The 22,104-nt window shown below is 37.1% G+C and overlaps 1 protein-coding gene and 2 pseudogenes across 1 annotated transcript; 1 reads left to right on the top strand and 2 right to left on the bottom strand.

The window, feature by feature from the left end:
- Positions 1-1,199: 1,199 nt before the first annotated feature.
- Positions 1,200-2,020, bottom strand: LOC132941003 (uncharacterized; annotated as a pseudogene).
- A 1,267-nt stretch (positions 2,021-3,287) lies between these two features.
- Positions 3,288-10,175, bottom strand: LOC132937236 (proteoglycan 4-like; annotated as a pseudogene).
- An 8,072-nt stretch (positions 10,176-18,247) lies between these two features.
- On the top strand, positions 18,248-21,432 carry LOC132936920 (DNA-directed RNA polymerase II subunit RPB11-like). Its single transcript, XM_061003730.1, has 4 exons — positions 18,248-18,424; positions 18,491-18,580; positions 18,688-18,865; positions 21,394-21,432. Exons 1-4 carry the CDS (start codon positions 18,372-18,374, stop codon positions 21,430-21,432), a joined length of 360 nt encoding a protein of 119 aa, XP_060859713.1. The 5' UTR covers positions 18,248-18,371.
- Positions 21,433-22,104: the final 672 nt, after the last annotated feature.

The following is a 22,104-nucleotide window of genomic DNA, read 5'->3' as shown; positions in this document are numbered from 1 at the left end:
CTCTCTGTCCCACGCGGCCACGTGCAATATAGACAAAATGCATTTACGCAGTGTCGTTTTTTTTATGTTTTTGAGTCATCTTAGAGCAAAATATTAAATAACCTAGCACTAAAATTATAGAGAATAATATTTTTGAGAGCATGACATATAGATTTGTTTAAATATTGTTTCAAAACAATTTTTAACATTTTTTTTTATTTTGTAAGTCGAATACAAAGTTATGTAATAATAAAATCTAAATCTAAATGTCAAACCCTCAAAAATATTATCCTCTATAATTTTTGTTATAAGTAATTTTACTCTAAGATTAATAAAAATTTATAAAAATAATGTTAGGTGGAAGTGGTTTATCTATGTTGCGCGTGTGTCTGAGAGTGAACAAATATTGCGTTGACATTATCTTAAGTTAAATGTTCAATAATTATTTAATTAAATGTAATTGAATAATTAATAACGAATACGATTAGTAAAAGTAGTATAATATTATAATCCGTATGGCAGCGACGCGAGACGCGAGTAAGAGTACTTCTTAATGGTGCGTAATGCATATACCTGAGACGGTAATCAACAATACTACTAAGATACTACTTCTATAATACGTTTACACGTTATTACTTATTCTATATACCTATGTTCTACTATTTTCAACTGTATATTTTGAACGATAACCATGTCCATAACAATGTTCATTCAGAAAATAATAATAATTGTTAATAATTTAGTTTAAGTTTAGTACCTATGTAAAACAAGCCAATGATCCCGTCATCGAGGCTATCTTCTTTAATAAAAAAAAAAAAATAATAATAATAATTGTTGTCTTTAATATTTTATAATATAGATTATATGTTTCTGTTTTCCCAATAGAGTATGAATCGGACCCCCGGCACTAGTGCTTCTAGTGGACTATTAAAAAAAAAAAAATGTTTACAACTACAATATTTTATATATGACTCGGTCTTAGAATATACTAATAACTATTTTTTTTTTTTAGTATTATTTTGAATCTATTATATTTATTAATCAATTAATTCAATAGACAAACATAATTATTATTAACAAATTCTACAAAGTATTTAAAATATTATAACTAAAAATCAAAACTGTATTATACATATTTGTAGTATGGAGAAATTATATTTATTTTATGGTTTAACTAAGTAATTGGGTTAATTATGTGTTATACCTATGTGTTAACTAATTTAGATTATTTTTTTTTTAGTTTTGTTTAATTTTTTGCTGTTTTGGTTTTGCATAAAAGTGTATTGTTGCATTCTCATAATTATATTATGAGTACAAATGTCCGTTAATATAGTCAGCCGGTGTTCTGCACATGGAAATTCAAAATAAATATTTTTATTACAGAAGTCTTCATAGGTTTCTTCAAAAGCATTTGGAGAATCAATACATTTTGTAAGAGAATTTTCCAAAGCTTTTAAAATTTGGAACAGATTGCTGTCTGAGTGGGTAAGATATCCTCTACTCTTCGCAATTACCAAATCAGCATTTGTACCATAAGTTGTTGCATTAAGGTTCTTTAAACCAGATGCACATGACTTACATTTAGTTTTCGACGTTATCCGTTTTGCCATATATCTGTAAAATTACAAAAAATAAAAGAATTGCTGGATATTATTATGATTAATTAGTTTGGTAGAGGTAAATTGATCTTATTTAAATCATATTTACCCAGCTAAGAAGTACACTATGAAATCAAAAACAGTAGTATCCGAATAATTGTGTTCTAAAAATATCTCATCTAGATCCCTCATCGGAAATTTTATTCAATTTTTCTTTCAGTTTTTCAATTTTATTGATACGTATAGAACAATTATTGTTTTCGTTTACAATTTCTTTAATCTCGGTTAAAGTAATAATAGGCACATTATCTAAAAATTTGGAATGAATATTATTTAATTCTTGAGTTGTAACTTTTACCAAACATGAATAATATATTAGTTCTTTCATTTATATTACAGTTTCCATTTTTCGGTGGTTTGATTAAAGAATATACCGAAAGCATCATATACAACTGAAGAAATGAAGGGCAAAATGGATGGTCATTTGGGCCAGCAACTTGTCTAATCATCCCAAAAAATTGTGTAATAAATATCAGTTTTAGTAGAATTATTTAAAATTGCCGCAGGATCGATGTACGTTCGACAGTTTTCCAATTAAAACACTAAAAATAATACTTTAGAAATGGTGAACAGTATAAAAAATGAACTGTACAAAATACTATTATCAAATGAGTGGATGGACGATGAAACAAGGTGAAGTTTTAACTTCAGTTGAACTAGTACTAAATAAAAATAGATACAAAGAGTAGGTAAACATAAAAAATATTATGACATTATTATTTTTTTTTTCGTTTAGGAAAAACGCGATGGACAAAGCAAAGTCGATGAAGTATGATATTGCATACCCTGATGAATTATTAGACGACGGCAAGCTGCATTCGTATTATGAAAATGTAATTAATTGTAGAGGTCCAAACTATAGTTAGCATAGGAGATTAGAATACGATACGTGATAAAAACTTTTAACCTTTTGAGGAGCATAGACGTATACGTTTTTCCCGCGAATTCCTTTTAATTTCATTGTTTATGTTTCATTACCGTAAAATACCTTATATAAAATATGTGCTACCATCTGTGAAGTTTAATTTCAATCAATCGGTTTATTTTCATTTATCAATACATGAAAAAAGGACGTACATATACGTCTTCGCTCATAATTTTTTTCCAGTTTTTCATTTCTAAGCTACTCTCTGGATTGCATTTACGTATACCGAGGCTGCTCAAAGAGTTAAAATGGTTTTTATTATGATTTATGAGTATTTGGTTTCTACTTAGATTGACGCGGCTACGACGGTGGTGGTAGGTGGTCCGCGGAGAGCCGGTCGTTGATGGAGTGGAGCGGGTGGCGTTCGCACTCGGATGTTTTAAATGAGCAACACAAAACTCGGATGACGGTACGAGGTCGTATTTATTTTACAGTACAAGAAAAATAAATACAATAGAGAACAACGGACGGCGGGTTCCACAATTCAGCGTATCGATCGGATCGCAATGGTGTTGTAACGTGTGTACTCACGACGTGGGTTATATGCTAGTTGTAGGTCTACGACGGCCGGTACTCGTTCTACGCGACTCGCCTTCCCGTCCCACCTTGTGCCTTTGTGGCGTGGTGGGGGAGTTGGCGTTGTCGCGCTGTAGCCCGTAGTGGCGGTTGCCGAAAAATGTAGACTGGTCGCTGCGGTACCTGTACTTTGTACTGGTGGCCGCTGCGTACCGTGTCATACTCCCCCGCCAAACCGTCACACGGGGTACACTTGTACCGGTGTCTGTGTGCTATTAGGGGAGGGGGTGGCTTGTACTACCTCTGGCTTTCGCTTGAGGTAGACTTGCCCGCGCCCGTGTGTGTTACTGGGGGTGTTTTGGGGACCCTACCGGAGTGTAGAACGAGTGAGTGTCGTCTAACTCCGGCATCCCCTCGAACGCCACCAGCCAATCTGCCTCGGTTATGTCCACCGTGGCCTCTGATTGGTCTGGTGACTCCTGGCTGGTGGGCTGTCCCGGCTCCTCGGACTTGCCGTCCTTGGATGCCGGTTTGTCCACCTCCATCGGTGTTGGGTTGGCCGGAGGCGTGCCGGCTGCTTCCGGGTCTGAGGTTGGCGCGGGTTGCTTGGCAAGCCGACGTTGTTGGCTTGCCTCGCTTTCCCTGGCTTTCCTCTTTTCCTTTAGCTGCTGGAATTTCCGGCGGTTCCGTGCCTGCTGCGCCTCCGTCCTCACCTTTCACGTTGGGCCGGGGAGTACCCCCGTTTGCCTGGGTACCGGTGCCGGCTCCGCAGGTGTTACGGGGGCAGGTGTCGTTGCTGGGGGTGGTGGCCTTGTCAGGGACGGTGTGCGGCTGCCGGGTGTTGATGTTGATGGTGGTCGGTGTGGCCGCAACCTCCGCTGGATGTCCATCGTACGGTCCGCCCAGCCCCGGTTGTAGATGGCCGCCCGCACTGGATCCTGCAGGAGTTGGCGGGTAGTCATCCTCGCGACCTGGGCGGCTGTTCGCGGCTCATCCTGGCCACCGGATACCAGCCCCAGCCGTTGGATTAACTCGGCCACCTGCTGCCACTTCTCCTGCTGTTGGCCGGTCATGTTGTCTGTAAATGATTATTATTACAGACAATTGTTTATTTAATGTTGGCCTATCGGTGCCCGTTTTAAGCATGACACATGTATTTTCCGCGGTGGTTGTTGGTCGGTTTGGAAGACTCCTTTCCCGACCTGTTTCGCCAGTCTTACCGGTCCCCACCACTTTGGTGCGAAACCGGCGTGAAAATCTTTGTGTGCCTTAGATAAGTGGTGTGCTTTGTAGTAGACTACGTCGCCCTTGCCGAACTTCACCGGTGTGCCGGTGTTCGTGCTTGGTTTTACCACTACCTTTTTGCCTAAAATACGTTTTTCCCGCTCTACCCTCTCTTCCTGTGTTTTTTTGATGTGTACCGGCGCCGCTTTAGACAGCGCCCAATCTCCGGGTCTCTTGCACTCTCTGCCGAGGACAAGGACCGCGGGTGGGTAGCATGTCTGTTCGTTGCACCTGTTCCGTATCGAAAATAGGATTGAGGGTAGTTTCGTGTCCCAAGATTTATGTTTGCCCGTTACTAGTTGTGCGCGTAACCCTTTTTTTAAATCTTGATTACGGCGTTCGACTGGGTTGGCCCTCGGGTGGTAGATTGGGGTCGTCCAACCCTGTGCCCCCCAGCGTTCTAGCGCGTTCATCATTTCGTTTGACACAAACTGTGGGCCGTTATCACTGAGACACACGCGGGGGTAACCGAAACGCGAAAAGAACTCGCGTTCTAACGTTTCGATTATTGTTTTAGAGGTTGCTGTTCCTAAGGGGTAAGCCTCGGTCCACCTACTAAAACAGTCGGTTGCTACCAGTATGTACGATTTTCCCTTACCAGAACGTGGGTATGGGCCCATGAGATCGACACTGATAACTTCCCATGGTTCACGGGGGGTTCTTGGTTGCATTGGGTCGTTTGGACGTGAGTTTAGTGGTTTCGTGCACGCACATACGTGGCACGCACCGACATATAACCTGACGTCGTTTTTTTGACCTTTCCAATAGTACCGTTGTCGAACCGCCCGGTACGTCTCTTTCCAACCCGGGTGGTTGGATAAGACGTGATCGTGACACCTCCAAATTGCATGTTGTGCTTTGGTTTTTGGTATCACGACGGGTGTGTGGGTGCCTACGTTTACGCGTAAGAGACCTTCGGAAAAAACGTATGTGTTCGTTCCCGATTTTGTGCTCCTAGTGTTCCGCGCTGGCCCGACCCACCTGTGACCGGCGACTACTTCGCGGATTGTGGCGTCTTCGGACTGCCATTTTTCGAGAGTCGTCGCGGTGAGTGGTGTGTCGTCACTAACGTGGTTATCGAACATGGAAAATATTCGGTCAGATTCGAGGTCAACACTGGTTGTCGGCGCTGTGGGCGCCCCTACCAATTTTTCCTCAAGTCGATCTTCGTCTACAGGTGTGCCCGGTGCCGGGTCACGAGATAACAAATCGGGTGCTTCGTTTTGTATTCCCGGGACGTGTACCGTACTAAAATCCAAATTAGCTAGTTGTAGTGACCAACGTGTTAATTTTGAATTTTTGTCTTTAGCCCTGTGTAACCATGTTAGTGCCGAGTTGTCGGTGAGGAGTTCGAAACGTCGGGTTTCTAGGTATGGACGGAATTTGTCTGTCGCCCAGATTATCGCTAGGCACTCGCGTTCGACCGCGGCGTACCTTGTTTGTGTTTCGCTAAACTTTTTGCTTGCGTAGGACACTATGCGTCTTTCCTCCGGTCTGTCACCCCGTTGGAAGAGTACCGCACCGGCTCCTATTTCGCTTGCATCTGTTTGCAGACAAAACGGTTTGCTATAATCGGGTGGCGACAATTTTGGTGATGTGACTAGCGCGTTTTTTATTGTTTCGAACGCGCGTTGTTCCACCTCTGTCCATTTCCACCGTACTCCCTGTTTTAATAAGTTAGTGAGAGGTGCTATGGTATCCGCGTAATTATCTACGAACTGGTTGTACGAGTTGCACACGCCCAAAAATTTACGTACGTCCCTAACCTTTTTGGGAACCGGAAAATTGTCAATGCATACCAATTTTTCCGGTTGTTTTTGTATGCCCTCCGAGTCTACGATGTGCCCTAAAAATGAAATTTCGCGTAGGCCGATTTTACATTTTTTTGTGTTGCACATTAGTCCAAACCTCTTGAGCCGCTCGAGAACCTTGTCTAAGTGGGCCTGGTGTTCGTACTCGTCCCTTGAAAATACTACAATATCATCCAGGTAAACTTGTACGAAATCATCCTGGTACCCCCTCATGACCTCGTTCATGAGTCTCACGAAAGTCATTGGACTATTCTTTAGACCGAAGGGGAGGACTCTGAACTGATATAGACCTCTACGTGTTCGGAATGCCGTATATTTTCGTGCATTTTCGTGTAGCGGCACTTGCCAGTACCCCGACTTCAGGTCAAAAATGCTGAATATTTTCGCGCCCCGCATTTGCCTAATCATTTTGTTGAGATCTGGCATAGGGTACGCGTCGGATTCCGTAACGTCGTTAAGCCTCCTGTAGTCGACACAGAGACGAAAAGTTCCGTCTTTTTTCTTTGCCATTACTACTGGTGCGGCCCATGGTGAGGTGCTTGGTTCTACGAGCCCCTGGAGTTCCATATCGCGTACCATATCGTCGATAGCAGTTTGTTTCTGCTGCGGATATGGGTATGGTTTGAGCGCGATTGGGGACGGGTCTTTTAGCAGAATTTCGTGTTCAATTAATTTGGTACGTCCTACTTTTTCGCTGAATACTACCGCGTATTTATTTAAAATCTTGGTTAGTTTCGCGCGTGTTTCGGGGTCGTTTCCGAATTCTAATTGTGACAGGTCGGGACGAGTGGCGGGTGGTTGAGATTTCCCTTTCCAACATGTCGACGTACGAATTTGCTTACCCATGTGAATTGTGCACGCGGCGTAATCCCAAGAGACTTCGTTGTTAACAAGAAAGTCGTGTCCTAGTAACGCGTCGCAATACAAATTGTCTAGGATGGTCGCTTCGAATTTTATATCGAGTGTACCTATCCTAGCTTCGAATGTGGAGGTGCCACTGGTTGTTGCAGTGCGACCGTCCGCCATCCGGACTGTGTTTGTTGGTCCGTGGGTGGGTGTTTTGCCGTATTTACGGGCTACTGTCGGGTTTACGTATGATTTTTGTGCCTGCGAATCTAATAGGGCTGTTACGAAGCCTGACGGAAATTCGAGTTCGACCGCGGGGGTCGGAATTTTGTCTTGGCATGTTCGCGTACCGTTATTAGTCGTATTGCAATTGGTCGAGCGGGACAACTGGTTCTGAACCGCGATGGAGACTGTCTGGTCGGTGGTGTTAACCGCCATGACCATACTGTCAACATCGGTTGCCTCGTTGCTCGCCTGTTGCCTTACCTGCGCAGACTGACCTAATGCGGGGATAAGCGCGGTGTGTGTGCTTGTGTCCCCGTCACCTGTGTGGGTGAACACCCGTGTCTCTGTTGCCTTTGTCCCTACACCTGTGGCTGCCCCATAAGCCGGTTGTTGTTGAACACACGTGTCACCGGTGAGGTGAGTGTGTTCAATGGTGGGGTGGTGTAGGTTGGGGGTCTGTGAACGGGTGCCGAGTGGTGATTGGATGGAAAAAATGTTCGTAGTTGGTTGTTCTGTGTGTTGAATTACCGTACTACGCGCTTTTCGATTACGCTTATTTTTTCCGTGTGTACTACCGAGAGTGGGTGGTGATGAGTGGGGGGGTGGTGATGAGTCGATGAGGGGGACTAGTCCTCGTCGACTCCCCCGCCGTTTCCCGACGTGGTCGGTCTGTTTGGACACTTACTGTTCCAATGGAGTTCCCCACAATATCTGCACGGCCCCGGTGGTGTATTATCAGTTGCTTTCGCAAAAAATTTTTTTTTGACCGGGGGGGCTGTTTGTGGGGTTTCCACCCCTTTTTTAGTTTTAGGGGCCCATTGTTGTGGGGGCGGGTTGGTGTTGTCCGTTACCGGGTCCAAAACGCCTGCGATGCGTCGCAGCTCGCTGAACGTCAATGGCCGGTGTAGACGTATGTGTGTACGGAAAGTGTCACGCGTTAGTCCGGCGATAATACCTACCAACTCCGATTCGGATAGGCCGGTATTTACGCGGCGCGCGAGCTGGTTTTTAATCAGCACAAATTCCGTTAACGACTGTCTGGGCGTTTGACGTGTTGACACGATGTCGGCGCGCAATCGAGACTGAATTTCGGCGTTATTGAAATTTTCATAAAATTCCTCCCTAAATTCTGTCCAGGATAGGTCGAGTGCCCTGATAGAATTGTACCATGTACTCGCCGTTCCTTTTAATTGCGGCTCGACCGCCCTGCACCAACCCGATGGGTGTATACGCGCTTGCGTCAAAATCGACTCGGTATTGTCTATAAACCGTACGGGGTCCTCGGCCCTAGTTCCTGTGAACTCGGGTAACGAGGCTCTTGCTGTACGCAAGTCCTCGTACGGTATTAGTACCGAACGTTCCTGTACGCGTGCTTCATATGACGCGTGTTGTGACGCGTGTGTGGTGTGACCCGTATAGTCGTGTTGACCGTCGCGCGTGAAGAACGGTCGGTTGTTCGTGGCGGCAGTGTGGCTGGCGCTCGGCTGAGCGCCGCCTTCGTTGCGCTCATACGACCTACCCGACTGGTAACTATCGTGTGTGCGAGTTGTTATGTGTACGGGTGACGGGTGGTTGGTGTACCGCGGGACTGCAAAGTCGTGTGGCTGCTGCGTGGCGGTCGTGCGCGATTCCGTAAAGAACCGCGTCATGCTTGCCTCGAGCGCCATTAGGCGTGCCTCGAACGACGTTGTGTCGTTCGTTTGTGGCAACGCCAGTTTTAACTTTTGCAGTTGTTCCGCTGCGGTTTTGAAAATGTCGGTATCTAATGGGTGTGCGGACTGGCCCTGTTGCATGGTCAGCTGGTTGTCGCAGTCCTCTGGCCGATCGTCCGTTGGTCCTTGACTTGCCGTATGGCTTGTCGAGATACCCCTAGCCGATGGTCCGAAAATCTGACTGACGTCCGTGCTTAGCAGCGTTGATCGAACGTGTGGTTGTTGTCCAGTACCGTCCCCTAATCCTGTGATTGGGGCCTGCACTGGTTCAAACCTCACGTTCTCGGGAACTAGTCCGATTTCCCTAAGGTGCTCCTCTAGCCTGACATACACATCCGACTTCGACCCGGACACACTGAGTCCGCGGGCCGAGCACTCGCTACGCAGCTCCACCGACGATAACTGTTGTAACGTTTTACCAGTCATTATGTATGATTTAATTACAAATGCTGTCGTTAAGCAGTTGGTCGGTGAGGTAGCTTGTGTTTGGTGTGTGTACGTGGTTTAGAGACTTTTTTTTTTTTTGACGTAAATTTTGTGCGCTGTTTACGGAAGTTTATCAGCGATTACGTTAGTAGGTCAGCTGTTGACGGTGCCGCCGTTGCGTTCCCAGAATAGCAGAACTGGGTCGACGTACTCGGCGGCGGCAGTTGACGGCTGCAGCGGCTGAAACCGGTTTTGGCCTGCGCGCTGTGCTGTTATCGACGGTAATGTCGCGGGACGAAAGGTAGGCGTTGCGGAGGGGTGGCGGTTGTTATATAACTACTTCCCAATCCGTATCACGGTTATGCACGGCTGCGCGGGATTCCCTGTTACGTGCTAGAAATAATTCTTACGTAATGTTCACTGGGAATCCTAGCTAACCGGCAAACACACTCCTGGCTAAACGTCTTAATATTAACTTAATATAAGCAATCTACCGAGGTATGTGTCAGCGTGAAAAACTCTTACCTTTACGCTGTCTTGAGGCGATGATTCCTCTGCGGGGAGCCAATTTGACGCGGCTACGACGGTGGTGGTAGGTGGTCCGCGGAGAGCCGGTCGTTGATGGAGTGGAGCGGGTGGCGTTCGCACTCGGATGTTTTAAATGAGCAACACAAAACTCGGATGACGGTACGAGGTCGTATTTATTTTACAGTACAAGAAAAATAAATACAATAGAGAACAACGGACGGCGGGTTCCACAATTCAGCGTATCGATCGGATCGCAATGGTGTTGTAACGTGTGTACTCACGACGTGGGTTATATGCTAGTTGTAGGTCTACGACGGCCGGTACTCGTTCTACGCGACTCGCCTTCCCGTCCCACCTTGTGCCTTTGTGGCGTGGTGGGGGAGTTGGCGTTGTCGCGCTGTAGCCCGTAGTGGCGGTTGCCGAAAAATGTAGACTGGTCGCTGCGGTACCTGTACTTTGTACTGGTGGCCGCTGCGTACCGTGTCAAGATGCTAAGTATGTGTTTTTTTTTTAGTTGAAGGTCAATGACCAAGTCTATTATACATTAGTATAGAATTTGACAAAATTTAAAAATGATTTTGAATTTTCAAAATTAAGGAAACCTGTTAATAAATCAGATTGGATTACTCACAGTGGTTTGGTATCAGAGACAACTGCGTTGTATAGTCCTCAGGAAAACCAACTCCGTGGGTAATATTGGAATACTATATAGTATTTTATACTATACGTATACCTAGTTGTTAATTATTGAGTGGCCAATCGTGTTGTGTAATTGTTTAAAATGAATATCCATATTTTAAACAAAAATCAGGCATACAAATTATTAGCAATTTATATATTTTTTATAAACCAACAAAATATAGATTTCTTCGAACAGTAAGTCATTTTCGTGACCTATGAATAATATTTCGGGCGTAATATTGGGAGTAGAGTAAATCAAAAATATAAAAGAGAACACTAAGAAGTTCAATCACTTTTTTCTCCCCTAAACTCAATACTTAATGCATATTATTAAACTTTTTGAAAACACGTTTAGTTATATAGATACTTTAAAGAAAAAATTTGAAAAGGGTTTTTCGTAGTATTATAGTTTCTAAACTTGAACACTATACCTTTATAAATCTATATATATATTATATATATATAAATTAATGTTTGTCTGTCTGTCTGTGTGTGTGTCCTCTATGCATTCCTAAACGGCTGGATCGATTTTGATTAAATTTAGTACACAGATAGATTAGACCTTTGGGCAGAAGATATGCTAATTTAAAAAGGGAGAGGACCAACCCCGGGAGGTGCTCAAACAGGGATTTTGAGATTTCTGATTATCTTTGCCATGGGTTTTTTGAAGCTATTATAATAATAATTATTGGTTTCCGGGCAACGAAGTGCACGAGATCAGCTAGTAATATAATATTATAACATAAACATAGACATGATTACAACCGTATTAGCTATACTAGATCTTTTCTAGATCTTCCCGCTGCTATCTTGCAAGTGTTGCTCTTCTCCAACGATCAGGGCCGGCCCTAGGGTAGGTCAACTGGGACATTTGTCCTGGGCTCCGCGCTTACGTCATGAAAACTATATGGTAGCTAATATGTAGTTATGTTGAAAAAAAATAATTCATAGAGTTTAAGTTATAATATGTTTTGGAGAGAAATAGTATTTATTGAATTTTGTACAAATGCATATTGCATAATAATAATATTTATAAATAGCGTTATGGACTTATGGTATTAATAATAGTTCTAATAATACCAGCTATTCGACGGACGACGATCGATACTAAAAGTGTCTTATCGCATCAGAGCGCTGACTTCCGAAATTATACGCACTTAATCAATCAGTGGATTATTTCGTTTTATTTGTATTTGTTGTACATATAATTTGAAGACAATACGACCCAGTGTGGGTGATATTGATAATTTCACTTTTAAATAATTTAAAATAATTCAGAGTTCATACGTCTAAGGACGAACACGAAGGAAAGGAAGCTTATTGCTGTTTTACACTTTTACGGTTTTTACGATTTGTATATTTTATATAAAGGTATGAATAACATTTTTAATAAAAGATAATTGTTAAGTATTCGATTTTTAAGTGTTATTAGTCAACCTTCGCTTAATAAGTTGAATTTATTCTTTCTAAAATTCTGATAAAATCGCATACGTAGAAATGTAGAATGTACTATTGCACCGCGGCTGTATTGTTTGTAATTTTATTTAGGTACCTCCACATCCGTTCGGCGATAATATTGAATTATTTATAAATTATAATGTAGTATAGATACGCATAGATATTAATCGCAAGATATTTCTTTAATATCTATGAGTATACGTCGTCCCCTTACGCTGCCATTTTAATTCCTTAAAGCCGAGTTCACACTACACCGTGTCGTTATTTAAAAATAAAGAAAAAATTGTTTTTATTTTAGGCCAAGAATGTGAGTTGACAAATGTTGGTACTGACTTCAATACAGATTAACTTCCAGCAGGTATGACAATTTCATTTATTCTTTGTGTAACAATATTGTGCTGTTTGAATACTGGTGTTTTAATTTGATTTATTTGATCATTATAATTTATTTTAACTTACAATTTAAAAATAAAGAAAAAATTGTTATTATGCTGTTTGAATATTGGTGTTTTAATTTGATTTATCTATTTTATGCGATTTTATGTGTACTTAAAATAATTTTAAATTGTGAAGTTCATTAACACAAGTTTATAATGTTTAACAAACATTGATTATTTTTGTGTTACATAATATATTGTAATATAATATATCAGTGTTTTGTAATATATGGTTTCAGTAGTGACTTCGTATTTTTTAATTATATGTTTTTATTAATTTTTACTAGCTTCTTATTTATTTTGATTAACATTTTAAATTAATGAAGGGCTCTGCTAGCTAATTAATTCAGTAAGTATTTAATTTTTATTTATTTGTTTTTTTTTTAATGGTATTGCTTTTGCATGGATAAAGTGAGTATTTGTATTACTCATTATCAGTGTCTTAATTTGGAATTATATTATTATTTGTAATGCGTTTTTTTTTATAATTAATTAAAATATTTAGTATAGCCTTAGTACTAACTAAAATTTAGTAGGTTTTAACTAATATTATAAAATGTATTATACTAATAAATATTTCGGAAGTTCCCTATTCGCAATGGTAGAAGTTTTCAAGTTTCATGGTTTATCAAAATCTCCCCAGATGGCAGTTCTTTTGTAAGAGAATGGATGTTTTATTCCTAATCTAAAAATAAAATTGTCTGTCTCTGTTGTATTTTAGTGGGTAAAAATTCCAATCTATGCTGGGTTATTGAAAAAATTGGGACTTGGAATAAAGCATCGGAAAGAATTTTTTGGCTCATGAGATATGAATGGACCATATTGATGCTTGCATCAAAATTAAAGAATAATCCATACCTTACTACCTTCATCGATAAAAGCCAAAAATAGCAAGTAGCTGTTAATCGTTTAGTAGTTGAGACTATTATTGATTGTTTATTATACTTTGCACATCACTCATTAGCTCTAAGTGGCCATAAAGAAAATTAGTCCAACCACATAAAAGGGAATTTTAAGGACCTTCTGTGTTAAACGGGAATGTACTATTCTCCTCTTGGAGCATATATTGAACAACATAAAAAGAACAAATTTCATTTCATGGAGAAGACAGAATATCAACTCAGTGGATAAAAAGTCTAATTGGACACTCTTGTGACGGGGCTAGTTATATGCGTGTAGCTTACTCAGGCCTTCAAGCTTTAATAAAAAATGAAAATTCCTCAGCAGCTTATGGGTGTTTTAAATAATATAGTCATAATAAATAATAATATTATTATAGTTTGAATTTAAAAACTATTTACTATGTTATCAATTTCAATTGCCGCCACTTTTTATTTATTATTTTGTTTTAATGTTTTGTTAAGACGTGTTAACGATAATGTGATAATTTAATGTTACTTATTATTTATAGTATTAGCGGGTTATAAATTATAATGTAGTCTCAATCTGCAAATTAGGTAGGTGCCTACATTAAGCAATTTGTTTATTTATTCGCTCAAAATTTTAATAATTGTTTTCGATTAAACATTTAAATATTAAAAAACATCAAAATAATATAAAAACAAATTTCATTATAAATATTATCGGTAACTCTGATAAGAACTAAAAAAAAAGTATAGAATTACAAAAAAAAAAGTTCTAAGTAGGTATATCATATATTCATTTAGTTGGAAGAATGAAAAGGTTCTACACAGAGAACTTTTTTTTTCCAGTTTTTTGGTTTTTATAAAATGCGTGGATGCCTAATACTTAATATTCACAATGTATCTGACAATAATTGTATTTATTTATTCATTAAAATTATGGTTATATTCATAAGATAACCCAAAAAAAAGATATTGGGTATTAAAATTAAAAATCACTCTGCTGAACAATTGGATATAAGAATGGCTCATTAATGCAGTAAATACAATGACGAATAAAGAGAAATCTCTGATTTAGGTAAATAAAGAAACAGGGATTCCAAAGTCAACCCTTAGCAGTAAAGTTAAAAATAAATAATAATTATATTTTATCTACGAATGGCTAAGGTAGGATTTCCAGTCCACCCTAATAATATTAAAGATTTATTCATTAAGTATTAAAAAGTTTCCCAAAGAAAAACCTTCATAATGATGATGAACCTGGAAAAAAAATGGTTAGTTTCATTTTTAGACACCATGAAAAGGAAGGAGGCACGGAGAAATAATATCTGTGAGCAAGAGCTGCCATAATAGAAAATCAGTCGGCCATTACACCTAAGGTCGGTCTACAGGGTGTACATTTTTACGTTTTTATAAATGTTCACACTCAGTATAGTAATGTACAACGTTTTTACGTTATCGTGATAATCAAGATTTTTTGAAGTGAAAACTTCTTTAGGCGCGTTTAGCACTTTTTGTGGGTACTGAATTTAACTGAGCCGTCACGCTTGGCTATGTAACGCTCATTCGGGTGAAGTCGGCTCGAGTCGACTAAGCATGAGAGGAACAGTCAGCAGAGCGAGAGAGAAAGATAGTCGAAGCGTCACTGCTATACTCGCTCGGCAGAATTCGACTCCTATACTCAATCTAAACTAACCCGAATGAGCTTTACATGAGAGAGCATGACGCATCAGTCGCATTCAGTATCTACGTGAAAACGGTGTGCGCCATACCAATAATCACATTTTATTTAAAACACAAGATAGACTTAAGTATGTTCTGGCATTTTTTATTTAAATGATATATTTCTGTAATGAATTATTTAGAAACTTATCAATGCATATGATTCGTCGAAAAAAGTAAAAAAAATCATGTCTAGCATCGTACACGTGGTAGAAGTGAAACTTCTTACTAAACTAGAGGAGAGAAATTGGAGTTGCGCGCGCACGTGTGTGTGTGTGTGTGCGTGTGTGTGTGTGTGAGCGCACGTGTGTGTGTGTCCGAAGTCCATTATTAATCTATTATTCGTTAACACGTTGAGTGCCGCGGTCGACGGTAGTCGATTTTTGTTTATTTTTAGCAAAGTAATGATTTTTTTTCCCCAGGAAATTGTTGATGACGGCGACTACGACAATTATACATATATTTATTGTTTTTATAATATACAGTTATATAGTTATTAATTTATTAAATATAGTTTTCGTATTACCAAACTTATTTTTCTTATAATATAAATATATATATTATGATTTATAAACGAAAATAATTCAAGGAATTTACATCTTTCAATTATTATTTCGTTTACCTGCTAGCTGCATACTATTATTTATTACCAGGGTTGGGATTTTATAGCACTTAAAATTGCATAAATATGCGCTATAATATGACCTTAACTTTCGCTAAATATGCGTTAAAAATATGCAATAAAAACAACAAAATATGAAAAAAAGAAATTTATTAAGTAATCACTTACAAATTTGAAATTATTAGGTATACTTATAGTTTAGTCACTCTGGTCAGAATCCTGAAGGTCTGTAAAAAAATTACCCAATTAATTATTTTAAAAAATTTTATATAAAAAGTAAGCGATTTAAAATGTTTACCTTGAGTGTTACATTGAATTATTAAATGCTTGGCCAGATTATCGAATTTGAATTTACGGCGGTTGTCTGCCAACAAAGTCTTGTACGTCGAAAATGAACGTTCGACGTCCACTGATACAATTGGTGCATATTTGAAATATACAATATCGCTACATGTAAGTTCACCAAGTAATTCACCAATATTTGTATTTTCTTCGCCATCCAAGATATTTGAAATATGTTTTAATTTAGACAAACCACTATTTTTTTCTAAAACGTTTTTTAATTTGAAATATATATGTTTACCATGTTCACCATTTAGTGTTTTCAGTGTTTCTTCGATATTTTCAATAATATTTAATGATGTAGCTAAGGACATATTTTTCGCTTGCAATTTATCAATGGCTACAGATAAAATAGAAAAATTTGATTTAATGTATGCCAAGTTATTTTCAAGATTAGGGTTGTCTAAACATTTTTTTGCTTTTTGAATACTAATCGCATCTTCTTGGTCGAGTAATCCAATAATATGACGAACAGCTTGTATATTCTCGCAATAATAGGTAGCTGCATTAAGCCAGGTTCCCCAACGTGTAATAACTGGTTCTGGCGGCAACTTTACTCCAGGAAGTTCATTTTTAAATAATTGTAACCGACTCGGAGCTTTTTTAAATACTTGTTTAACACTTGCTATTAACTTATCCACTGTACTGAAATGAGATCTAACCTGTTCTGCTACTCTGTGCAAACCATGGGCTGCACACGTCACGTGTAGCATTTTAGAATAGAAAACTTGGAGAGCCGTCCCTGCCTTTACCATATATGGTGCGGCGTCTGATACAAATAAAAGAACATGTTAATGTTGTACTCCGTTCGGCCACAATATACCCATTGACTTGTTGAATAGCTGACTGATAGAAGAAAAATTTGTTTTTCCTAGTTCTTCAGTATGAAGTAAAAATACGACACCTTGACGGTCGGCTTCAAGACTGCCGACAATCACATTTGCTATATACCGTCCTTCGACATCGGTTGTTTCATCGATGCTGACCCATATTCGCTTAGAAGATAATTTAGAACGAATGTTTTCCATAGTCTCGTTATATATATTATCCACATATAACTTTCTTAACGTGGTTTGATCTGGAATCGGATTTTTCATGTACGTTTCAAGAAATTGTCGAAATATTGGATTAGATAATTTATTTAAAGGAATGTTTGCCGCTATAAATGCTTTACATAAATCGACATTAAAAGAGTTTTTTTGGTAGCTCGTAAGAAACTGTTGTTTTTTTTCAATTTTATTTTGATGGCGCTTCGTTGCTTTAATATGTTTATCTGTTTTTAAGTGCTGAGTTATGTTAAATTTTTTTTCACTGTTCACTTTACACTCACATAATTGACAAAATAATACATTGTCATCTACCTTAAACACTTCTTCGCCGAACTCTGATACAAAATTATTGAGTTTACACGAAAGAGATGATTTAACTTTTGGCATTTTAAAACAAAGTTACTACACATAAACGGCGAAAATACAACGTAACACACGAGTACAGGCACACGAGACGACTAATACAACGTTGATAATCGGCGATTAATAATCGCAGTAGAAATCGACAAAAAAAACCCAACAAAATTAGTAGATAACAAAAATTAGAACCAAATATCTAATACGAAATTATCGTAGTATTATATAAAACCTATATATTAACGCTGTACGGCGTTGCATCATCGTAATCGGCCTATTAACTTAATCTATAGGTACATTTACAATTTATTTGATAATTCAATTGACAAAAATCTAAAAACACGTTTACTATAATATAATTTCATAAAATTTTGACAGATTTTGATTCAAAAACAGGTAAAAATGCAAAAAAGTCTCAAAAAATCCCAAAAAAGCAATAAAAACTAAAAAATCGTAAAATATGCAAAAAAAAGCAAAATAAAATTTTTAATTTGAGTTCTCTGTATCATGAAACACATTTTTAGCTTACTCTGCTATTTTTTAAGCATCTCATAAGAAATATGCAAATGCTATAAAATCCCAACCCTGATAATAATATACCATGTCAGAACGTTGAACACCAAAGTACGTATTGTGTATCGATCTGTCCATATTCCATAACACCGTTCCACCCTAAATTTCTCCCTACTCACAGGCCCCAACCCTCGCAGTGACTCAACCCCCGGACGGTGCAATGGTGGCGCTGCGTAGGTGCAACAATCACTTATTCGTTGTTTACGCTCTTATGCCAAACTATCTACGAAAACGTTCACCATATATTTATGTCATTCATCGAAGAGCACCTAAGGCTTGATTATATTTATCAGATTTTTGACACTTGCACGGCCACGCTAAAGTTAAATTTAAGCTTTCCAAAAGTAAACAGTAAACATGAACGCACCACCGACGTTTGAATCATTTTTATTGTATGACGGAGAAAAAAAGTGAGTTTGGTATAAGTATTATATATTTTTATAGACATTTGGTTAAGGAAAATAATATTATTTTAGAATCGTCAAAGAGTTGGACACAAAAGTTGTGAATGCAGCAATATTCACTATAAACAAAGAAGATCACACATTGGGAAATATGATCAGGAAGTAAGTGATAGATGATCAGTGATCACACATAATGATTGAAGTTGGTCATTACTCATTATTATTGTGTTGAATAAAATATAATAAGATACTATTATTTTTTTGAATAGCCAATTACTTAAAGACCCCAATGTACTATTTGCCGGATACAAACTACCCCATCCTTTGGAACATAAATTTGAACTTCGTATACAAACAAGCTGTCCTGAGTATACACCACAAGATGCTTTAACCAACTCGTTAACTGATCTTTTGGCTGAACTTTCTTTGTTCGAAGAACGTTTCAAGGTAATAATTGTTGGTAATAATAATAGTTTTATAATTAATTTAAAATAAAATGCATATATTTTTAATTTCTACACATTTAGTGGACACCAATTTTCTATACGATACCATAATATTAAAAAATGAAAACCATAATTTTTATAAATACCTTATATGTTCAATTTTATGTTTAATTTTTTTTTTTTTTTATTTTACACAATGATATATACAATCTGTACAATTATGTACAATTAGCATATTTGATAAGGGTTTCGATAATACATTTAATTTAGAGAATTTATCGGGAAGTTTTTTGAATGAGAGGCATTCATTATCTCAGTCAATTGTTGTTTTTGTAAAAAAATAGTTTTACATAGTAAGAAATAAATATAGGTATCTACTAATTCTTCATAATTTTTTAATAATGATTTTTTTTTTATAATATTTTTACCGTTATCTACTGGTTATACTATCTATTATTACAAATTATTTTTTTTTGGGGGGGGGGGGGAGGTGGGGGTTGTTGAATGCGTTTGAAGTGTTTGAACTCTCTTCCAATCACCATATTCATTACAACCATGTTAAATATTATATTTTTAATATTTTCACAATAACTAAACAAAATGTGCTGCTTTAGTCAGTGAGCTTCGGAGTCCGGGTAAATACATATCTGATACCTATCTATTACCTATCCACTACGGGAGTGGGGGGAGATCGTTTTAATATTGGTAGATGCTCAGCACACCATAACTCTTTCCCAGATTCCTTCTATGATTCATGAAAACTTTTTCTTTTATAATTACCTAATTAAATAATTTTTGGAGGACAGTAAAAGTCACCTTCTTGTGGTGTCCTCTGGCCTCTGGGTAATGCTAAATGGCTATCATAAAAGTAATATTACTTATAATTAATAGGCTGTGTTGTATTTTATAGTTCATAATTATTGTTAACTGTATACATCGTAATGGTGTAGGTAGAGGCACATTACATATTCTCTACTCACTAATAACCGTTGTTAACAGACCCCCTCCCCTCAATCGTAATATGATACTTAAACTAGTTAAACTACATGTAGCATACATAAATGCTGAATATTCAACATCTCTCTCCGTATAAAAAAATGTATTATTTAGTACCTGTAATACTCAATTTCTATCTTATTATTTCTTACAAACGAGTAATATAAAATTATAACAGAATGAATAACATTAGTCAATCACTCGGATAATATCGGTGAGGCAGTTTTCTAGATCTAATTGCGGGTCTGTGTGTTTTTACTATTATAACTATAGGATTCATATTTTGATCTGTACATTTTTGGGCGTTTTCAAAATTTCATTTATATTTCTAGCGGGTATAAGTGAAATAGAATTACTTGGTGGTGTCAATGATTCATCAATGACTAATGATTATGTTTTTATTAATAATTTGTCATTAAGTTTTTAACCATTCATATTGTACCTGATGAATTTAATAATTTTACCCTTTGCCCATTTATTATTATTCTTCCTATAACCTTTAACTAGATCTTTATCCCCTACATCAAATGATATTTTCCTATTACCACCATTGTTTATTTGCGATATTTATTGTTCAAAGATTACTTTACTTGTATCAAATTATATTATCCTAGGTCAAAGACTATAGGTACCTACTTTACTTGTATATGGTAGTAACATGTCAAATTGTATACGAGTCGAACATTCGAAGTTAGCCTAACATTAGCTAAATTGGTTTTTCTCGTATTGTTGAATGAGATGTGTTACGATACATCAAAATAAATTAATTTCATTTAATTGATCGTAGATTTTGAAATTTTCAATCTTGATAAAAATATATTGTCTACCTATATTGTTTATAGATTTTATTTACCAAGGAAAAGTTAGTCAATTTTAATTAAAAATTGTAATGTCCACACTTGTTTCGAACATTTCTGGTGACCTGATTACTTGATTGCAGTTGGTTCTTAAGTTGGTACTTATTAGGACTAGTCATTTGTTATTAGTATTAACTACAATTACAACACACAAAACTTCTAATGTGATTGCGATTACGACTTATATTATAATGAAAAATAAATCAATTTTCTAACATTAAATATTATTTTACTCGTCGCCAATTGGTTGTGTATCACTAATATGAATAATAACACTAACATATTTGATAATCCTTATTTTTAACTGTATAAATCGTAATGGTGTAGGTACATTAAGCATTTTCTACTCACTAATAACCAATATAGACAGTACCCACATGCTTAAATTCGTTGAAAATTCATTTTTTGTAAATATAACGAAATATGTAGTTAGTCTTTAAACTTAATTTCACCATTTCAAATTTATATCTTGCCTAGAATAGTTAACCTCAACAACTACCTTATAATATAAACATTAAATATCCTGAATCCCGAATCCTAATCATAAATACCTATATGGCTATATAATATATATTATTATTATGTGTTTCTATCTATACCTAATATTATCTGTAGGCAGGTACCTACCTAAAAATTAATTATATAATTTAATTTAAAAATTGTTTATTTGTTTTAGGATGCTCTAAAGCAGAAAAAAGACGAAGGTTTCGATTAGAGATCAATATTGACTTTTATAATGTTCAATAAAAACATTTTTACAAAATTATTAAATTATCTATTGCTGATAGTTACTGTTTGTCTTTGAATTATTTTTATTTGTCATCAGTTTTATCACGGTTTAAGATATACAGGTTAGCTATCGCCTGCCAACCAAGCGGTCCAGAAATACGGTTGACTAGTAGGTACACATATCTACCACTAGCGTAGGGCGCTAGTAGTGCGTAGGGTTGCTTTATTTTGTTTTGTCGGATGAATGTACGGCATAAATGATAAATAGCAATAAGCAAATAAAGTATAATCAATAACAATTATTAATTATAGAGCTACGTGCTTTATAATAAATTCCAATTAGCAATTACTATTTTTTATTCTTAATTATATTGTAGCCTGTAGGTACCTATTGATTAATTATAATATCATAACAATGTATTTGTGTTGTGTATACAAATATTTTAACAAAATATGTAATTTATGCATATTATTTAATATTTTATAAATTCTAACAAGTAGCTATATGGACTTTTACTGCAGTCTTAGGTAGTATTGTGAATAACTATTTAGAATATTTTTTAAAGTATTTCATTCCGATAAAAATGTCTTTTAGGAACCCAACATTTTCTAAACATTATGTAAAATGTAGATATATTAAATTTTATATCTTGAGAAT

Source organism: Metopolophium dirhodum, chromosome 1 (assembly GCF_019925205.1).
Source record: "Metopolophium dirhodum isolate CAU chromosome 1, ASM1992520v1, whole genome shotgun sequence".
NCBI lineage: Eukaryota > Metazoa > Arthropoda > Insecta > Hemiptera > Aphididae > Metopolophium > Metopolophium dirhodum.
Note: the sequence above shows the minus strand (reverse complement) of the source record. Positions and strands in the feature narration are given on the sequence as shown.

Excerpts from the sequence above, each read along its gene's own strand:
- LOC132936920 (XM_061003730.1), top strand. The coding sequence starts at position 18,372 with ATGAACGCACCACCGACGTTTGAATCATTTTTATTGTATGACGGAGAA. Across the intron at positions 18,581-18,687 it reads TTGGGAAATATGATCAGGAA|CCAATTACTTAAAGACCCCA; the intron begins GTAAGTGATAGA and ends TTTTTTGAATAG. Across the intron at positions 18,866-21,393 it reads TGTTCGAAGAACGTTTCAAG|GATGCTCTAAAGCAGAAAAA; the intron begins GTAATAATTGTT and ends TATTTGTTTTAG.